Source organism: Sylvia atricapilla, chromosome 4 (assembly GCF_009819655.1).
Source record: "Sylvia atricapilla isolate bSylAtr1 chromosome 4, bSylAtr1.pri, whole genome shotgun sequence".
NCBI lineage: Eukaryota > Metazoa > Chordata > Aves > Passeriformes > Sylviidae > Sylvia > Sylvia atricapilla.
This window is the reverse complement of record NC_089143.1, coordinates 49,492,854-49,513,712: the sequence shown is the minus strand read 5'-3', so window position 1 is coordinate 49,513,712 and position 20,859 is coordinate 49,492,854. Positions and strand designations below refer to the sequence as shown.

The 20,859-nt window shown below is 36.7% G+C and overlaps 1 protein-coding gene across 1 annotated transcript in view; it reads right to left on the bottom strand.

Annotated features, from left to right (window-relative positions):
• Positions 1-4,889: 4,889 nt before the first annotated feature.
• TACR3 (tachykinin receptor 3) overlaps positions 4,890-20,859 on the bottom strand; it is a 34,951-nt gene continuing 18,981 nt past the window's right edge. Inside the window, exons 4-5 of the mRNA XM_066316846.1 lie at positions 8,063-8,259; positions 4,890-5,205 (exon numbers count right to left, since the gene is read on the bottom strand). Coding sequence (XP_066172943.1) covers positions 4,890-5,205; positions 8,063-8,259 — 513 coding nt within the window. The remainder of the gene's footprint in view (positions 5,206-8,062; positions 8,260-20,859) is intronic.

Genomic DNA, 20,859 nt, shown 5'->3' with positions numbered 1-20,859 from the left:
AAAGCCTTGAAATAAATGCAGAAGGAACAAGAGTTTCTCTAAATTCAGTATCTTGGTGGGCACAGCCTGAAAGGTTTTGAAATTTGTCACAGAAATATGATGTTCTTCACTGGTGTGGAAAAAAAATTCCCCAGTAGTAGAGGAGAAACATCCACTTCCAAAATACCTGAATATTTTTATTTAGATAAGAGTACCAACACTTCTAAACCTGTTTTGCTCTTCTTTTTTTATCAGTTCCTTCTGTATGTTGTTTTTCAAGCTATACGTTGGCATTGATCAGGGACCTTCCTCAGTGGCGCATTTAGTTACCAGACATAAACCTGCTGCAAATATCATGCTAGGCAGGTCTGCCAGTGCCTCCCAATTATGACAGTGTGTCATAAGTGAACTGGAAGGAAGGCTGTCAACCTGCCAAAGAGATCCAGGCTGCAATCTTCTGAATGCATCCTGTCTGAGTACCCTGAGCTTGCTTGGATTTCATTTTTCCTCTCAAGATCATGCTTTTATGTGGAAGACTGTTGTGAATCCTGATTTAGTATTCTGCTATCTATGCTAATTTGTCACAATTGAGTGGTTTAGGTAGCTTAAAGAATCACTGTCACAGGCATTGACAAAAGTAAGTTTTAATATATGTGTGTGAAAGTGCCACGAAGTTCAATGGCAGTGTTTGGTCGATTATTTACTATGTCAATGAAGCATACAAAGGAACATCGGCTTAAAATCACTGGATTGATTTGTGTAGATACCAGGGATGCAAGTGATAAGGGTGCAAAGGGTAAGGAAAACTTCCTATAGAGTCACAAGGTTCAGAATGGATCCCACTGACAAACTTAGCCTTAGACCTGATCAACATTTCATGTTTAAAGGATTTAAGTAATACTTAATCAATTGAATAATTGAGCATTTTTAAAGTAATTAACATAATTGCAGCAGTTACCTAATTATCATTCTGAGATGTCAGTATTTATGCTATACTTGCTATAGGTAAATCAATTCAATCAATTCACAGACATGCATGCACACAGACACAATGAAGTGTATACAGAAGTACCTGTGAAAAATTCCCTCTGATTTCAGTCAAATACCTGTGTTGAGTGCCTTGGCTTTTCTCAGCAAATGAGGGTTGAGGCTCAAGGAGTGAGACTATCAGCTTTTGCACAAAAATGAGAATTTGCAAGCTTTGAGAGCTGTCCCACTTGAAGGGAGATTCCAGCACATCCCACTGAAGTTCAGGGAAGCTCAAAGGGCCTCACTTAGGACCCCTGTTTATAGAGTACCAAGATTTAATCTGTAAAATTTCCATCCTCAGATCAGTAATCACTGGAGTTTCCAAAACCATTCTAAATTTTTTCCAATACAACTTCAAATTGTTTTCAGAACTCTAGCCATGATGGTATTACTTCCCTTGGGTTATGGTTCAGGGAAAGTAGCAAGGCTATAAATGGGGGACTGAATGTGCTCTTGTTCTTCATCTCAGGTATGTTCCCAATTTAACCATGCAAGAGTTCCCATATGGTCAAGGCATGCTTGACCATCCAACTTGTCACACAAAGGCCAAGGCCCAGTGGGGATTTCTGAGGCTGTGGAGTGGTTCCAAGGAAGAGAGTGGGGAGGAGAATGGACCACCACAAGACTTGAGACAAGAAATGAGGATTTTTAAAAATTGTTTAAATAGTCGTGTTTAGCTTTATAAGTTGGCTTGATTATGGTTGGTTATTTTTTTTGTTTGTTTTCCTTCAAATTTAGTCAATGTCAAGGGAATGTCAGAGTAAACTGATCCTGATTATTCTGTGTTTGGTGATGTGGAAGTTAAATCTATTCCCTACCAAGGGAAAATGTCCCTGCGAAATGGCTGTTCAGGAAGCATTGTCTCATCGCATGTTTTAGAGGCAGATTCCAGTAGGAGCCTGGGCTGAAGTACTATGAACTGTTAGACTGAGGAGGAGTAACGTGTTTCAGAAGATTTCAAGATCAGAAGACCTTTCCTGATGCTGTTCAATTGTGGCTGTTTTGGAGTATTTATTGCGCCCTTCTCGATATAAAGCTAGCTCTGTATCTGTCTGTTTTCCTTAACTCACTCCTAGCAAAATTCAAGAAGGTGGGTTGAAGGTTGCGGACATGAGACAGGGCCAGTGCTGCACCAGCAATCACACAAAGCATGTGCTCAGCCTGCCAGCTACTACTTGGGGCAGCCTTATTGACACAAACTGAGGATGGCCTGATTTCCTCTACACTCAGTGAGGACTGTCAGGAGGCCTGTAAGGAATTTTGTAGTGACCAGGCCACTAGCTGAAAATGTTTGTTCCGAAATAGTAATTCATATGGAAGCCGCTGTTAGTCACAGGTTTTGCTGTGCTACTTAACTGTGTAACTCTGCATGTTCTTGGAGGCTGAGATTGATTTGTACTGTGTATCCCTGTCATGTTATGTTAAAGCAATGCTGTGATTACAGGTGCAAATTTCTTTATTTGTTATACAGGAATATCCTGTAACGTCAGAGAACTACAGGAATTAGATACCTCTAGCCCACCAAAATATAGCGAGATTATCAATGGATTAGTTGTCCAGGAGGTCGTATCATAAAACATTTGAAATGAAATTGTTTCACTAGAGGTACAAGTGTGAGGGAGCCACCACTGCTTTCTTGATATTTATCAATGAAGGATCCTAAAAGTTATATGAGGATGTTTTAAGCATTTATACTGCTGTATTTTTAGATATAACTTTTTCAAATTTATACTCTACATCTAAAAAACAATAGATTTATCAACATTTATGTTGTAATAGCCATAGTTAGAAAAAGCTGTTTATTTAACAAGTATACATTTTCTCTGTTTGTTTTTCAGAAGTCGTACATGAGCAGAGAGGATTTCACAGTGTGTATTTGTAGTACACCACCATCAGGTTAATATACTTGGGGTCATTTCTTTGTTTGTGTGTGACTATCCTAGATCTTCTCCACAGAGTTGTAAAAAATACCTGTGAAGTTGTCAAAACAGTATTTCCAGGGGAAAAAAAATTACAAGTATTTTATAGGTATTCCATGACACTTGCTGGATTATTTCACACTTTAAAAAAAAAACAAACAAGGACAAGTGAGAGTATAACAATTGCAGTGCTGGATAATATCTATTTTTTTAGGGAAACAGACTGTTGACAAACATGGACTGGCATTTAAAAGGAAAGTCATTAATGAATGGAGCTTTTTGTTTCAGGGGATTTAAGATCAGGCTGTAGATAGAAGTATGAGTCTGGGATTGTGATATGTTTTTATAAGAGCACAATACTCTATGACCAGGTTCTTCAGTTATTCCATACATGGGGAGTTTTATGTATCTGAGGATATTTTACCTTATGCAGGATTTTGATTTAGGAATGGATACCACAGCACACTGAAATCACTATACAAGTACAAGTTACACTTAGCAGAATGTAACAATTGACTGTATACATGAATCACAATGAAAATATGATTCTTGTTTTACTAGTCTTGTTTGATATACCCACTGTCACAATGCTGATCATCCTCAGTTGCTGGGAAGGAATGTGGACTAAAGCCAGTTCAAGCCTTTCTCTCGTCAAACTTCTCTTTATCAATTGCTCAGCTTTGGCACTGTGTTGGGTTCAGCCAGATATCCACTGTCCTATGATGCTTTGGCAAACTCAGGAAGACATTCCCATTCTTTGCTTATGTTTTATTAACTGTTTGACAACAAACATTCATGTAACCAGTCGATCTGGGCAACTGACATAATTATTTAACTAAAAGACTGTGCTCTGGTCCCTTTTTTTTGTCGCATTCAGCTTTCTCTGCAACAGTGATGGTAAATGGATTTTGTCTGAATTCAGTGGGAACATGTCTGTGTAAGAATGTCTAGCATATTTTTGGAGGCAGGCACCAGGAGTATTTTTAAATACATCAAGCTATGGAACATTTGTGCAAAGAGTCCAATTTTTTTTTTTTTTTTTTTTTTTTTTTTTTTTTTTTTTTTTTTTTTTTTTTTTTTTTTTTTTCCAAGTGCAATTTTTTCATCATGAGTCTTGTTACTTTATCTTCTGCAGAGAAGAGATGATTGCTACAGTGGTATTTTTTTTCATATATGAATCTCCAGTTTAAAATATTTTGGTGTTTCTAAAGTCAATTAGGTTCTGTTAAGGTCACTGGAGACAGACCTTACCCTTACTACTAAGATGCAAAGCTGTGAGACATTCATCAAAGCATTATATTCCCCTGAAAGCACAGATCCCATTAGAGTCTAATGTTTACTGATAGGCAAACTTTGGTAGAATTTAACTTAGTCTCTTAGTCATATTCTCCTGTTTTCATATGTATTTGCAAAACTGTGCTGTTGCAGACAGAGCTGAACTGCATTCACGTGAACCTAATTTTATCTATTTGTCTGGGAATGGGGCTAAATTGTAAAACAGCCTAATAGACTTGGGTCTCATTAGGTGTTCATTATAAATACATTTTTATAATCAGATCTCATGTAATTTTGTTACTGTAGAATTAATACACTCATAATGGGAAACACTGTGCATTTCTGTTTCGATAAGTGAAGGAGCCTGTTACATTTCAGTATGTCAAACATAAATGCCACAGGTCAGAGACAACTGAAAAAAGTTTTTTATGCCATTGGTTTATTTTGGGTAATCCCTAACAAACGTTGTTCTGCATTATGTGCGACTATGCTTTTGGACTGAGATGTAAATACGTCTTCAAATTCGTCTTTCTCTCCAAAGCAAAAAAAGTAAGATTCTCAACAGTCTCATAATATTTCCAACTGGGGTTTGTTTGTGGAATCTAGTTTGCTTTCCTGTGGAATGAATACCAAGTCCCAAAGTAGGAGAACGTTGTTCAGTGTTGCCCTTCCAGCAACACAAAATATTTAGGAATAAACATCTACTGATGTGTGCAGTGAACTGATGAGACTTGAGGCTGTGGAGACAGTCTTGGAATTCCTCTGTGAACAACCGTTGAAGTTCAGATCCCTTGGAGCTGCTCTTTTCTTCTGGCTGGCATGCATGCTGTCTCCTTCATTAGTGTCGAACACCACAGTCATGCTGGAGTCCATCCTGGACACGGCGTAGAGGCTGCTCTGCCGGGTGGGGTGAAACCTGGCTGCCTTCAGCTCCAGCTCATCATAGCTGGACACCTCAATGAAGGGGCACCAGCGGAAAGCCCGCTTGAAGCCAGCTCGGAACCTACGAGCAAAGAAGCCTGGTGAAAGCCTGTGCTTGAGAGAGCCAGGCCTCCATCTGAAAGCATATACAGTGCTGGCAGGACACTGACTTGGCCAGTTATCCTGCCCCTAGGCCTGTGTGTGGTCAAATCAGTGGGAGTTTCTGTGACTGAAGTCTAAGTAGGGCAAAAAAGATAGTGAGTAACAAATTTCGGTTTCTCATTTTCTGTATGCTTTCCCTGCATTTTAACGGTGGTGTTTTCCTTATAACGGGTTTCCTGTCCTGTGCCTCTGCAAAGTAAACAAACACCAACTTCCATAGAACTCTCTTCACAGAAATTGTTTTGATTTTTAATGAAATCTGCACCTGTGTTTTCATCTTCTATCAGCAAGTAACTTGGTACATTCTTTTATCTAAAATACTATCTCAGTTTCCAAATTCCAGTATCTCTTCCATGTTTCTCTCCAACAGAGATGCTTGTGTGGGAATGATGCAATGACTAATAATTGTTCATGTAAAATATTTGGAAAAGAATTTTTAATAAATAAGAGGATCCTAGAAAATTGGATGTGAGCAGTGTACAAACAGGCGTTTTGAGGCTCTAGAGCATCAGTATTTGCAATACTCACACAGAAGCAGGGATTCACTGTAAAAACCATTATGTTTTGTTTGCATTTTCAGAATAGAAGTTTAATATATTAGAAAAGCAATTCCTGATGTATCTGTGTATAACTGGAAAAAGAACACCTTTTCACCTAGACCTAAATCTTACCTGACTTTCTCACCTGTCTTGCTTCTCTTGTTTTGTTTTAACAATCAGCTTTGTTGTTTATCCTGTCTAAGTTGTTTGGAGCAATGGTTTAACTACCACAGTGATGACTGCAGGTAAAAATTCAGATAAAGTATTTAGTTAAAGTTAATGATCTCACAGAAGTGACTTTTCCTTCCTCAAATTTTTGAATTTGCCATGAAGTTGTCACATGATGGCAACCGAGCAGGTAGGTTGCTATTCAGCATTGTCTGCTTACATGCAGTCCGTATTTTGGAAAAATATTGAAAGAACCTCTGATGGAAAAGGATTTAGTGATAAGAATTGTAAAACCAAAACAACTTTAAACTGTATTACTTTTCTTGGCACTTTCCATCCTCTTCCTAATTCAGGGCATGTTCTTTCTTCATCTTGAAATAATGCTCTCTTTATGTATTATCCTAATTAGCCTGGAAGATGAAGCTGGGGATAGATGTTCTAACTCTGTCTGATACTAGATCCAGCAGAGGCATGAATTGGTCTGACTCCCAGCAACAAGCTCTATTTTCCTATTTAATGAAAAGGAAGCAGACATTCTGGTATCTTCATTTTAATACGGAACTTAATTATAAGAAAACTGTCACCAGGGTTTCATTCTTGCATCAAATTCTGAACAAGGTGACCTTTAGTATGTCTCAAAATATCAATTTTTCTTTGGCTGTATTCTTTAATGTAGACATTTGATTTTGCAGTTTGCAAGTGTCAACATAAGCCACATCAGAGATATTATTTTTTTTCTTAACACTTTTATAGCTGTGCCATAAAAAGTTTTTGAAGAAAATGGAATTGGTTTAGAAGTTTTATGGTAGTAATTGAAAAATGAGGTCTCATTCTTCCTTGCCTTTGATTTTGCAGACACTGTACACTTATTGAGATCTGGTTTCTGTTGAAATTAATGGAAAATTTTTGCAATTTGAGTTATGGTTTTGTTCTGGCATGCTAAAACTTTACCTCATCTTTAAACAGTTGTAAATGATGAAAAGAGGCAATGTTTAGTCATTGAATTTAGTCATTACCTTGTCTTTAAAAAAGATCATGATGTTAATTGTCATAAGTTATCCTCATCAAAGAGGAAGACGCCAGTGTTTTTACATCAATAAAAAACTCATTAGGATTTGTTCACTTGTCAGGTACTGTTAGTGAGGGTTTAGAAATACCTTGCACTGTTGATATAAAGCTTTAAAGTAATTAAACTTGGCACTGGCTGCGAAGTCAAAAGAGATTTGAAATAATATTGAGGATTACTTGTTCAATAGTGACTGAGTTTGTGAAAGAATTCATTGTTCTTGGTAATCTTTATCCAATAATGCTAGAAGAAATGCTGGCAAATAGGATGACCAAGATGATGCTTGTGTAGATCCTGGTCCAGTAAGTTGAAATGAAAGACTTGAGTCCATTCTGCAATGCAGTAGTTTCAAACTAGCAAGTATCTGTAAAATGTCACCAAACTCAACGGGTGTAGAGCCTTTGAAATTCAGGGTATAATGTGTTACTATCAAACAATACTGTAATTTAGTAGTAAGTAATGAGAATATAAACATTTGTATAATATTTATCTGCCTTGCAGATCTTGGAGTGCAGCAGAAATCTAATGCTGAGATATACAAAACACAGTAAATCACATTTTATATTACATGCTTCCAGCAAAACAGAACTGGGGCTACAATTAGTGAGCATTCTATATCACTAATTGCCATCTTCTTTATTTTAATATGTTGCAAACCAAAAAAAAAAAATTAAACTGCTCTAGTTTTTAAATTTTGCAGGTAAACATGGGAAGGACTGGTTTCTGAAAATGGAATTTTGCTCTGAAGTTTTAAGTAGATAAAAATATTTACTGGAAGCCCATTTTTGGGTTTTTGGAGATTCTTTTCAAGTACAAGCCTAAAGAAAGGTTTTTGTGATTTTGTGGAGTTTTTATGTTTGGTTGTTTTTTGGCAGTTTTTTGTTGTTTGTTTTCTCTCCCACTAACTGAAAATTATTGAACTGAAAATTCTTTTTTTTTTTTTTTTTTTTAGCTATTTGTGTTCTTGGTGAAGTTATGCACCTCATTTCATAACCAGCTCTTACCTTTTATTAAGACAGCAGTAGATAATGGGGTTGTACATTGTAGAGCTCATGGCAAGCCAAAAGCTGGCTAAATAGATTTGCTGGATGTATTTCCACCGATTTAATTGTTGATAGATCCCAGTAACTATGAAGTAAATGTGGTAGGGCAGCCAGCAGACGGCAAATGTCAGCACAACCACAATCATCATTTTTACCACCTGAAAGAAGTAATAATGATATTTAGCCTTTTTAATTTGGACTAGCATTTCAACATCCATTAATAACTTGCTCATAATTAATTTTTACAGTTTGACAAAGGAAAGTTGAATAGGCTTTTAGATAGTTCTTCCTCTTAATCTGACTCTCAATTTTTTTCTTGACTAGAGATCCTCTTTTTCCTATGAAAAATAGCATGAAATTTTCCCCTGACTTTATTTGTATTGATTTTTTGCAAGTAATGTATTTGCTTACTTATATTTGGCTATCTGAAATATAATTTCTTTTCTGTACATCTAATCATGGCATAAGATTACAGAGTGTTTCATTTGGACATCTCATTTTGGCCTTTAATTGATCTTGGTGTCTATTTTTATTGTGGTCTCCAAGTTTATTTCTTGTCCCCGGTTTGTAGATGTGATTGGAGTAACACTAGGTTGTAGGAAATGAGTAACTGCAGCAACCTGTGTAATTTCAGAGCCTAATAATTCCCTTGCCTGGTGATCCTTATTTGTTGTTTTCTGCAAGCATCACAACATCTGTTAGCTACCATAATTTCCAGTAAGCACAAATGAAGAGGAGCTCTGCTTTTTGCTCCAAACACATGAAGAAACCTTGCAACTCATGTAAAATTTTCATTGCTTTCTCTTTTCAGCTATGCCGAATACTAGTCCAGCTACTGTTTTCAGCAAGACATGTCACATGTTTACGCCACAGGTTTTCTTTTTCTAGCTAAAATGAAACTAGACATGATAGATCTATGCTGGAAAGTCTCTTGTTCATTTTACTTGTGAATACTGAGGAATGACAGGAATCTCTATGAACAGTTCCTTTATTGTCTCTGTACAAGGTGCCATTTCATACTGTTTCTAGTTTTACTGGGGAGAAATCTAAAGAGTTGAAGTCTGCTGTACTTTTATGTGTTTAGTTAATGTTTTCATAAAATTCCAACTAACATAATTAAATCATTTACATATAAATGTTATGGTGTCCTCCTTAACTTGCATTATATCTTCCTATGGGAAACATAAAGCAATTTTTCATTTAATAGCTGGCACCAATTAACAATCTTTCCTGCTGGATGAGACTGTAAGTGTGCAAGATTGTGCTCATAAGAATACTTACTATTGCTGATATGTATGCACTGATCATCAGTTAAAGGTAAAAAAAGAGGCATCTGGCCACATATATATTAATAATAGTTGATTCTTCTGAAGCACTTTTCATTAGTTAACTGTAAATCATCTTGTAAGCAGGAAGATCAGTATTATAAAGGAAGGCAACACCCCAAAACATAGTATTACTTTTACCTTTCACATGTATATCTGTGCGTTTACATCTAGGCATCTATAAAAGTTTATGGGACTCTATATGTGATTCTTTTGGGGGGTAGGGGGAAGCGGTTATGATCTTACGTGGACAGACGTTTCTGGACTAAACTATGTATGTGAAGTGATGCATAAAAATATGTTGTCAAATTACAATCTATCATTAAATGGCATTGCTATTTCACTGCTTTCAACATCACTTCCACTGTTCTGCTGGGCCTACACCTCTGTCTTGCACACATAGTACCGATAGAAGCCTTAAGTCCATAGTTTTACCATGGTACTTAAGCTCCCTGTCATTGATTTACAGATGCACTTTGCTTATTGCTGTGTTTTTATAGGTCTGTCAGGAGTATTAAGTATTACCTCAGCACCTTTCAGGACTTCTGTAATTTCAGAACACTTGAGAGTCTAATTACTTACCTTGATATTTAATTACCAAGTCTTGCAGTACCAGCTGTGCATGTGAAATTGTTCCTAGTATTAGTCATCATCAGAGTATCATAGGTACTTAGTGAAAGGATTTTTGTGTCCAAATTTTCAAAGTTTTAACGGGTAAATCTGTATTTACAGTGTGCATTTCACCTGTGCAGAGCTTGAGAACTAAAATAGTAGAGCTTCCCAGCAACTAATGTAGCTTAATCTGATTGAACAGCATGCCACTCATGCCACTCATTCCAGAGATGCTGGAAATCACAGAAAGAGTCCAGGTTGCCTGTTGGGCATACTCAGCTGTGTTAATTTTTTCCAAAAGAAAGATGCTTGTCTTTTTTCAGACATCCAAACACTCATTGTCTACTTTTCTGTGCTGTATTGAAGGCTAAGGCAAGCAGTGCTTCCAGTCTTGTTAAAGGTCTTCTAAAGCTAGTAAACCTTTACAAGCTGTACAAAAACCAGCTTTTACAGTTCAGCAGATGCAAAAATTAACCCCTGAAGGAATGAAGTTTCTGTTTATTACTATTAAATACAATACTTCAGGTTTTCTTCAAGGGACTGGAAATCCCAAACTAACTTCTACCTTGTAAAGAAAATCCACAATTTTTCTTGTCAAAATTTCAGGAAATTCAGTTCTAATTTTGAATGTTTTAACTTTGTTTTGAAATGAAAAATGCCAAATTGCTTTCAGAGCATTACATCTTTTCCTGCAAGGTTACTCTTTTGTTTAAAATGAAATACTCATCTTTTAAAAGAGTGGTATTAGTACAAGGTTTTCTTGTTGCTGTTTCTGTCTGGAAATCCGTGATTAAATATTACGTCATCATCCTGAAAGCAGAAATTGCTGAAGCAAATAATCAAACTAGACAACAAGCTACAGATGATTTTAGATGGACATTAGTGTTTGATTTAATTTGTGAAATAACAAGTCGCTTGAATGATGGACAGTGAAGCACATTATATTCTTAATCATTCAAGTTTGCATGTCATTTTGAGTATTTATAAAGTACACTGCCCTTATTGAAATATTTCCTAGGAGAAGATAAGTGAGATATTGCAAGTCTATGTGGTGTAAAATTGTTGGAAACACAGGGCAATTAGGATTAAATTTGAAGTCAAACACAAGTTGTGAGAAGAATCCAAAAGCCCTAGTCTGTTTTCATTTCATCATCGGAGAATGACTATGTGTTGGCAGAAATAGAGAGGGGGAAAAAAAAAGAATCAGAAGAAAAGGAAGGTGATTATTCCCAATGTCCTTTTCCCTTTCAGGGAGAGGCACTCTCTTTGCAAGGCCATACCTTGCAGTTTATAGTTGTGGTTGTTGTCTGTAATATCGATCTTTCCAATATGAAGTTTCATTTCTTGATTATATCAGTAACTATGCATTAGTCACCTGAAAGTGACTTCAAGACCTATAAACCCAGGGCACCTTGAATTTACTTGGAACAAATTCACATGAACAGGTGCTCGTAAACCAACAGGAGAAAATAACTGAACCAGGCCCAGTATGAATTTACCACAAAAACTTAATTGTCTTTTCCCGGTACATTGTGATGTTTCACTAGAGAAACTCCCATGACACTTTACAGGTCCAACTGCAGAGTATGAAAGACAGCTTCAGTGTTGGGGTTGTTTTTTGACCACTTAAACCTGTGGCTGAAAAAAGAGTTATTTTTAATAGGTCTGTTCTGTTTCACTTTTTTGAGATATTACTATTTTTCAGTTGCTTTTCTTTCTAACTTGCATAGATTTCATTAATAAGGGTTTGCTCTTGTGCATTAGGAAGCATTTCTAAAGCAAGAAAATGACTGCATTCAGTTGCTTAGCTTAAAGTCTAGCTCTGTTCCTGCCACCATTTCACCATGGAGCTTTGCAAAATGTGAATTGGAGTGAAAATCTATTATTCCAGTGGCACCATTTTCCCCTGGTGTTCTGTTCAATCTCCCTCTGTGTGTATTGTGAGCAGCATGAGTGGAGCCAAGAGGGTTTTTTCTGTTCTAGGCAATACTTTGTTAAATGAGTGGTACTGAGTCTCCCAGTTGAGCAACCTTCATGCAAGTCTTGAGGCTAGATTTGTAAATGGAAAATCGAAGTATTTCTTTTATACATTGATTTTCATCAACCTGTTCTGCTCATGTTGATGCACTGCTGCCTATGTCTAAGAACAGCTATGTCTAGAAAAGAAAATTAATTTATGTGCTTCGTGGTCTTGTCCATTCTGTTAAATCCTTTCTGTCTTAGTAAAAAGCATTCTTTCATCAATGGATGTAATGAGAAAAAAAATGTATTTAAAAGAGCAAAACCGATGTAAATTCATTGGAATTGGAGTTTGCAAATTTGCTGAGAAACATTTGGAACAGTAGAAGTAAAAAGGAGCTGACAAATTCTGCTACACTCAGAAAGACCACCAAGTACATTTATTTTCCATCCTGTTTTGATTTTGCATGAAGAATAGCTAGAAAAGTAGTCTGATTTTAAAATGTAGCATTGAGAGCAGCTCTTGAAAGATTGGGAATAACATATATTTTTCGGAGAGGCTCAGTTGCTGCTGGAGGAACATAGCAATTCACATTGTAAGGCATTGATTTGCCGGCAATACCTAAGACTTGGACCGTGCAATCATTTCCTTTTCAATCTTCTCTGCAGCTCCTTGTTGCCTTTCTAAGTCATCTTTGATACTGATGCTTCTACAAGTACAGGAATTTGGCTTTTCATTTCATTTGCACTTATATAACACAGAACAATTTAATTACCTTTGGAACTTTTACTCATGGGTGTTATGCAGATATAAATGAGAAGCAAATGATTTAAGAACCCATGGAGTGTAAAAATGTCTTTGTTTACCCTCTCCTGGATGTTACTTATTCATGAATGCAGCTTAAAACATAGTTTACAGATAATCCCTGGAATAATAACTTTTGCCCCGTGCTCTTTTGGGAGAAGTGAAATGCCATGCAAACATTTCACAAAGTGTTCCTCCCAGCATGTTAGGATGCATCCAGTAAATCTGTTTCCCAGTCCTGGGGACAGACATGGCACTTATGCATGAAGCACCAGGGAGAAAGGAACACCAATATGCCTTTGCTTCTCCACAATGCTTATTTGGGGTAAACTATCTCTCTTCTGCAAGAAAGTTAGGATTCAAAGGTAATTCTACTGACAATAGTACAGAGAAAGAATGGCCTTCTAAGGTACCAAGTGCTTTGACAAACTCAGGCATTTTCCATATTCTTTCAGCCCATAGGAAAGGATGGATTCTTAATAGCTGAAGGAGATACACGTTTAAGGAGGAGAAAGTATGAGAGAGCTTGGAAGTCTTTCAGTCAGGTAAGGTATTTGCCATTGTCAGTGCTCCAGATAATTTTAGTCTTCTGACTAACACTTTCCATCTGTTTTTCTCAGTTACTTGATATAAACTAGTTTTCATTTCCATTTGCATGGTCTTTTGTTGCAAACAGATTTCATAATCATTTTCTTTGTAAGTTAGGCTCTAAAGTTCAAAATATATTCTCTTCTAGTGTGAAGTTGTTTTTAATTAGTTTGCTTTCTTCCAAATGCTAAAATGTGGGGCTCCCCTCAAACCAAAACAATTTTATAGGAGTGGTCTTAGCTATTGCTGTTTTTAAATGATAATTCCCCAAAGTTGCATAGAACACAGGTTTGACAGTGACTTTGAGCTACCCCCAACATGTCAAGAAATATCTGTTCCATTGCAAAAAAAGGCTAAATATTTTGCTCAGTGTTTTATTTTCCTTGAGAATGCGTGATTTTACAAGCATCTCACTGGGGCAAGGAGGAAAAGTTTCCACAAGTTTTGTTACTTTATGTAAGAAGAGGTTTTTCACAAGAGGTTGTTGGATATTAGGCAGTATGCTAATGTCTGCTGCTCAAACTAAGAAGTTTTTTCTGTAAGATGGACAAGTAAAGGTAGGTGGCCTTGCATCATTGTCATGCTCTTAAGCATAAGTTTGTGCTTTAGAAAACGACTCCCAGTGGCAGTTGTGGAATTGGCATTATTTGGCATGATTATCTGTCTGAGGTCTAGTTCTGAAAAAAAAACAGTGAAAAAGCTGATCTAGTGCTTTTGTTATTAAGATTCATACCAGCACTTATTTTACAATACTTTCCTTCCTTACCTGTAATGGATGATGGGGCATAATTAATTTCCATGCCTCCAACCAATATAAGATTTGGTAAGAGGGAAATGAAATAATCATATCTTCTTTTGTTTTGCTAATAGAGGTAGTTGATTCTGAAGTCCACTTTCTGACACAATTCTAAATTAATCCTCACTGTAGGATTGTTTAAATTAATTTTTCATGATTAAATGAATTTTCCATATAAGAATTCTGAAGGAATGGCATTAGTGAATGTTCTTTTGAAAACTAGATCTTATATATTGGACACTGCAATAAACAACTAATGCTGTGATGATTTATGCCAATGAATTATGCAAAAGTTGCATGCCATCCTACCTGTGTTTTATTTTATGTGGGCCCATTATAATAAAAACTATCCTCCTGAACCTAAAATGAGATGGATACCTTTGGTTATCTTCAAGATAGGAGTACAAGCTCTTATTTCATATGGAAGGACTAATTTTGAGTTGTTTTATTCCCAGCTTATTCATCTAGGGGAATTAAATAAGTGATTTATATAACTAGAAGCCATTTGAATGTTTACTATATTTATCTAGAATCTTGGCACAAGAACATAATGGGGAGGAATGCAGATTGTTTATGACATAGTTTGAAAAACCTTTCTTTTCTTTTCTGTTGATAAGAAAAGAACTATGAATTATTCTTAGATTGTACTTGCTTAAATTGCATGGCAAAATTCTGTTAGAAAAAAAGGGCAGTTAAATCCATTTTTTTAATTGGCATCATGGTTATGCAATTGCAGTGATAATAGTATCTTTCCTTTCAAAGTTTGAAGAAAAAACGTTTATTACCACCTAAGAAAAAAAAAGGGCAAAAAATTTTAGTATTGTCCCCCAGTCTAATTTCATTTAAATTGACTTCAAAAAAGCCTATTAATGTCAGTGATGTTGAGGTTTATATTTTGCATTTCATGCACCTAGTTTATTTTTGTCATTCTTCAAAAGACTGTACAAAGCTGTGAATTTATTAGGAGAAGTAGACTTATAACTCACATACAGAACATTTTGGAAATGCTTGGTCAATAAAAAGTGATAGATGCTCTGGTCAATTATTGATGAAAAGTATCAGGAGTGTCATTCTCCTGGCAGCATCTACTTTTGTGCAGGCAAGCATTTCTTCAAGTATGGAAGTATCCACATGACTTGGCCATTGTAGTCAGTCCATTGGTCATTATTGCCTGTCTGGATACTCCTGTGATATCCTAATTCATGGAATAAGCTGTAAACTGGCCCATGCCAGGGTGGCTGAAACCGTTTCCTAGGAAACCTGCTTTAAAACCTGGAGAAATAAAAAACCTGCTTCTATCCACCCCAGAAAGTGAGTAATGCAATAAAAGTGCTTTGAATTTACAATGTTGCCATACAAAAACTTCTAAACAATTAAATGCTCGAGTTAAAGCATTAGATTTGTTAAGTGAAGGCATTAATAGACATAATGTAGGCACTCCTGTGTGTAGGTTTGTAAATTTCTGCTATAACTTAGAAAAAACCTGTGCTGAAGTTCTGTTTTGTTTTGACATGAAGAGCAGTCTGTAATGAATGCAAAAATGTCTAAGTGTAATACTGGAACTGCAGTTCTGTTCTGCTGAATATACCGGTCTTGGCTCTGCAATCCTCCAAAATGAGTGATCTGCATCAGATTTGCTGGGCTTTTCATCACACAGATACTCGGGAGTTTACCAGAAATCTCAGCAGGCTGAAAACTCATGCTTAGATTTATTTGTTCATGACTTCCCTAGAGGGACTCGATGAGGAAGGGGCTTCTTATGTACTCTCTATCTCTGTGTGTATGTGTGTATATATACACATATATATTTTTACACCCCCATGCACACATGGGGCTATTCATGTGGTCATAATTTAGGCTATGTAATGGGACAACTTTAACTGAAGATTAGATGATACAACAAAAGACCTTTTGAAGTTTCCAAGGTTTGTTTATATGCTGGTGGAAAAAATTGCATGCAACTTAAAGAACACATTTCGTTCGGAATGTGGGATTTTAAGGTTGTCGGTCTGGAGGGTCAGGTCCCAAAATTGAATCTGGGGAGAGCTGCACTGAGAGAATTAAGTCTGTCTTAAAAAATCCAACTTCATAGCTTGAAACATGGAGATCATAATCTCCATGCTGAAAAAGTAAATGTTGAAAAAGAGACACTTGGGTTTCATTTGTCTTTCTCGTAGGTATCTTGGTTTTATTATTAATAACATGTATTGTTGAATTCAACAATGAATTTGAAAGCACACTGAGCTCACTAACATTGGAGTGAAGCATTGTTGAAATATTTTGTCTTTTAACCTAGTGTTACTTCCATTTTTAAAAATATGAGGCATTATTAAGCAGAAATTTTTGCCCTAGCACTGTGCCTGGGCTTTATACTTCAAATGAATTTTACACCATCAGTGATCAGAAATATAAAAATAACAAGGAGAAATGTCACAGCATCTGTAAGTGCAGAATTCTGCGCCTGATCACTGACCATGCAAAACCAGTCTCAAATTTGTCCCTGACCTGGAGATGTTGCTAGCTGTTCTGTAAAAAATGTTGACTGGAACACTTCCATCAGTTTGTCAGTAAATACTTACATTGGCAAGGTTTATGCACAGTATAAAGCCATTTCTAGTATTTACTCTGCTTTTACTTCTCTGTGATTGCTGTTTGAAGCATGGATGATGGGTGTGGAGAGATGTTCATTCACAGTTCATAGCTGAGTTTTAGGAACATGAGACAATGAACTGAAGCTGGTACTGCTGCTGAGTGTGCTGCAGCTATTTGGAGATAGCAGAGAGCAGCTGCCAGTAATTTTGTTGTATTTCACTGTGTCAGTTATGTCCAGAAAATGATCAGGAGGATGTCTGACTATATTTTTACCTCAATAGGAAATCTTGTTCAAAATTATGGGTAGATCATTAAAAAGACAAAAAATTGCTAGAAAAAACAATCCTGAAAAGGAGAAAAAGTGAACCCTATCTTTTCTGGAGTTCTAAGACCATAAAATAGCTCTGTAAAATTATTTTTGGGTTTAACATGCAATGACAGTAGTTCCCCTGTACCTCATGCCCCAGTCTTTCCCTAGGTAATTTCTAAGCATGTGAAGAGTGAGACTGTGAAACAAAAATCATGGTTTACAACATTAATAATTACTTTGCTCATTCCCTACATTTTCAGTTGGTCCATATGCTTGGTAATAGAGTTTAACAGAACTTCTTGAAACTTAAAACCAAAGATTATTGGTTATTCTGCCTCATCTTACTGGAAAATGCTGCCTCTTTGTGTGGATGTGCTTAGAGAGGGGTTCATACATTGTAATTAATGTGATGATTGTGAAACAACTTAATTAATGGTAAATGAAAATGCCCAAGTCAGGCTTTCCAGTCAGTACTCTGTATTCCTGTGGAGATTTTTGATAACTATGGGAATGTATTACTTATTAAAATAGAAAAGATATCTTATTCTTCTGGTGTTTTCACCAGAAAGATACTCATATGATATTCTGACCTTCATTACCCTTCTGAATCTTTTCTTAAACTAAGGAGAAAATAAGCTTAAAAAATATCCTATTCTGCAAACTTTTAGCTGTAATAGCAATTACTTGCAGGTAGAGACTCTGACTATTGTGTTAATAGCAATCTGGTGAGTCTGGCAGGATATTTGTCTTTATGGTTGTGGAATAACTGCTCAAAATGGTAGTGGATGCCAACATCTGCAATCTGGTCCAGTGACCTCCTTAATGGCCAGTCCTGACTCACACATGAGGAGCTGTGGAGAAGAGCAGCAGGCAGGGTAAGCATCAGTGTTCTGTAGGAAGTGTACTAAGCATCATGTCACATCTCCTGTGTAACTCCAGCTACAGGGTTGCAAACCCAATTTTAGGCATGTGTAACAGTTTGTGAAGTCAGACTCTATCTTCATAAGGGTTGGTTTGCATCTATCAAATTAACAAGGCTATTTCATATTTCCCATAAATAGTCAGTTAAAGATATCATAGTAAGAGGTGCCCTGAAGCAGAATGAGAGGGAATATATCTTTAGTTATTAATTTTTGTAAGGAATTTTTCGTGTTACATTTCACTACTGAGCATGTTTTGGGAAACACTTTGTACTGGGAAGGTAGTTGAGAGAAGAAATATTTTTATTGGAAAATATTTAGTGGTAATCTCCCTCTAATCTGGGATGTATTCTCTAAGTATCGGTCTTGGGATCTGCCTCATTTAGTGTATTTGCTGAAGAGTGTTGTACAGCACAATAAAGGCATGTCAGATAAGTTTAATGACAAGACATTTCTGAGCAACTTTGCTGCTATAGAAGCAAGGCAGAGAAAGAAGTGGGATGTGGAGAACTGTGGGAGCAGAAATGCAGTTTCACAGTGCTGGTCATATACTTTGTATAGTTGCAGTAGTGATTGTGATCCCTAGGTGGGGTGGTGGCAGTGACAGATATCACAGAGCAGATAGGAACTGCTGGACTGGTACTGTGTAGTTTCGACAAGTTGTTTTACGCTGCACTTCCATAGATAGGATCATTCTCAGAAAAATTCGGGGATTTGCTCAATTAAGAACTAATAAAATTATCTGCTGTGGATTTGTTTGGCTGTTGTGAACAAATGAGGAAGAGACAGATTCTATTGCCGCATTTTAATATGCCTGGATCATCCATTTAATGAAAGAAAAAAGAGGTTTGGGGATGTTCCAGATGCAAATTCTCAGTTGAGAACAGAGGGTTGCCCCTGTGCAGGACCATGGTGACACTACATTGCTGGCGTTTCTTGTCTGGTTTTGGTTGCTTGTTGCATTAAGATGTTATCTAAAAAGATCAGAAGCACTTGTTTCATTTATGTAACAAATGTAAACAAAGACTGAGAGAAGAAAAACATCTGGGCAGAAAAACATCTGTAGAGGTGACACTAGTGAGGCATGTTAAGTAATTAATTAAGCTCACTGAAAATAATTACATAGATAGAGCTGTCTATAAAGAAATTTAGCCTGGAAAACTGAACTCTAGGGTTGGTGAGACTTTTTCGAAGATGGAGGTTTAAGATGATATCAGAAGAATTCTGTTAGAGGTGTCTGTGGAGACGGGCCTGACGGCTGGTTCCTGTCCTGTTTTCATTTTACATGTTAATATTGAAAGACACAAACTGACACTCAGTGAATAAACGGAGAAAGCACTGGACACAGTTCAACATCTTCCAGTGTCTGGCAAACAGGGGATGAGTTTGTTTTCTGAAGAGCATTTTAAAACCATCTGTAAATTCCTGCTTCCTGGTTGGTGTTTCTTTTTTTTTTTTTTGTTTGTTTTGTTTTGTTTTAATTAAGAAATGTGACATTGTTGAACATAACCACAGATAAAGTTGATATTTAAAACTTTCCATGACTCAGTGATATGAATATCTTCAAAAGGTTTAATTTCTAGAGTAGTTCTACAAAGTCTGAGATATATGACTACCTGATTATAACCTCAGAGGAGACTGCATTAAAAGTATGAAATTGTAAAGTCTGATTAATCACTTCAGAAACTTTTTGGGCACTTCTTTGTATTTTGGATAAAGGAAACAGTAAGCATAACAAGCTGCCCCTTTGGTATTTTTGTTAGACCTTCAGTTGCCTGAGGTATTAATCAGTGGGTATTTCTATGTAAATCTTTAAAAAGCATCTCTGTTTCTCTTGATGGCTGATAGCAGAGCAGTGGAGTGCACAGAAGTGGTTCTAGCTGGTATAAGTTGTTCTCCAACCTCATGTGACTGAGTCTTTTTTCTTTTTGAATGTGCTGAACAATAATTGTTAAATTTGTGAGTGTGGCTGCACTAAAGTTCACCTGTGGTTTTCAATCACAATAGAGCTTTGGCTGGCAAGGTGCTCACAATGCATCAGCTTTCTGGATAAATGATAATTTAGTTGTAGCTGTATGAAATTTCAGCTAGACAAGCAATACAGCCACCCACACATTATGATATAAGCCATAGTGCTCTGACTGTTAGATCAGTGAGATCACCTCTTCTTAAAGTAGTGTTTATTTCTGCAGCTAATCTTCGATGTTAATTCTCTTCTAGCATTTATTCTGTTTTGCATTTTGTTTTCATTGTCAATCTCTGTGAAATTGTAGAGTAGACCGATTTACAGAAGATGAGACTCAGTGGACCAAAAAATTATACAGGCCCATATTTTGGGCAGGAGTATTCTAGCAAACAGAGCTTCTGCATCTCATTACTGCACAACGGGATGGGTAGGTTGTTTCACATATCACTCCCAGAAATGTAAGATCAGCTAAAGGGAAGAGATGCCTCCCCAGGGGAAAGTGCCCATGGCCCTTTGTGTACATTTGCACTGTTCTGGAGTGGACAACTGGTCAGTGTGAGCAAAGTGCTCTGACACCACTGTGGCAGTCATTTCTGTCTGTGGTGCACAAGCACAAATGAATCTTCAAGGTGCAAATGCTCATGCCTCATGAATAAATCAACAATGGGAAAGGCACAATGGCAATATAAGTTCTCTTCAGCAGACTGCTGTTGCATGGCAGGTTTGGGTGATCTGTAGTCCAGATGCCTTCACCCTACATACAGTGTGTTCTAGGATTTGGTTCTTTTTGCATAACCTGAATGTGTCTAGAGAATATTTTGACATATGTGCAGCCTCGGCAAACCATTACCTGAAAAAAGAGCAAAAAATTTTGTTTCTTACTGT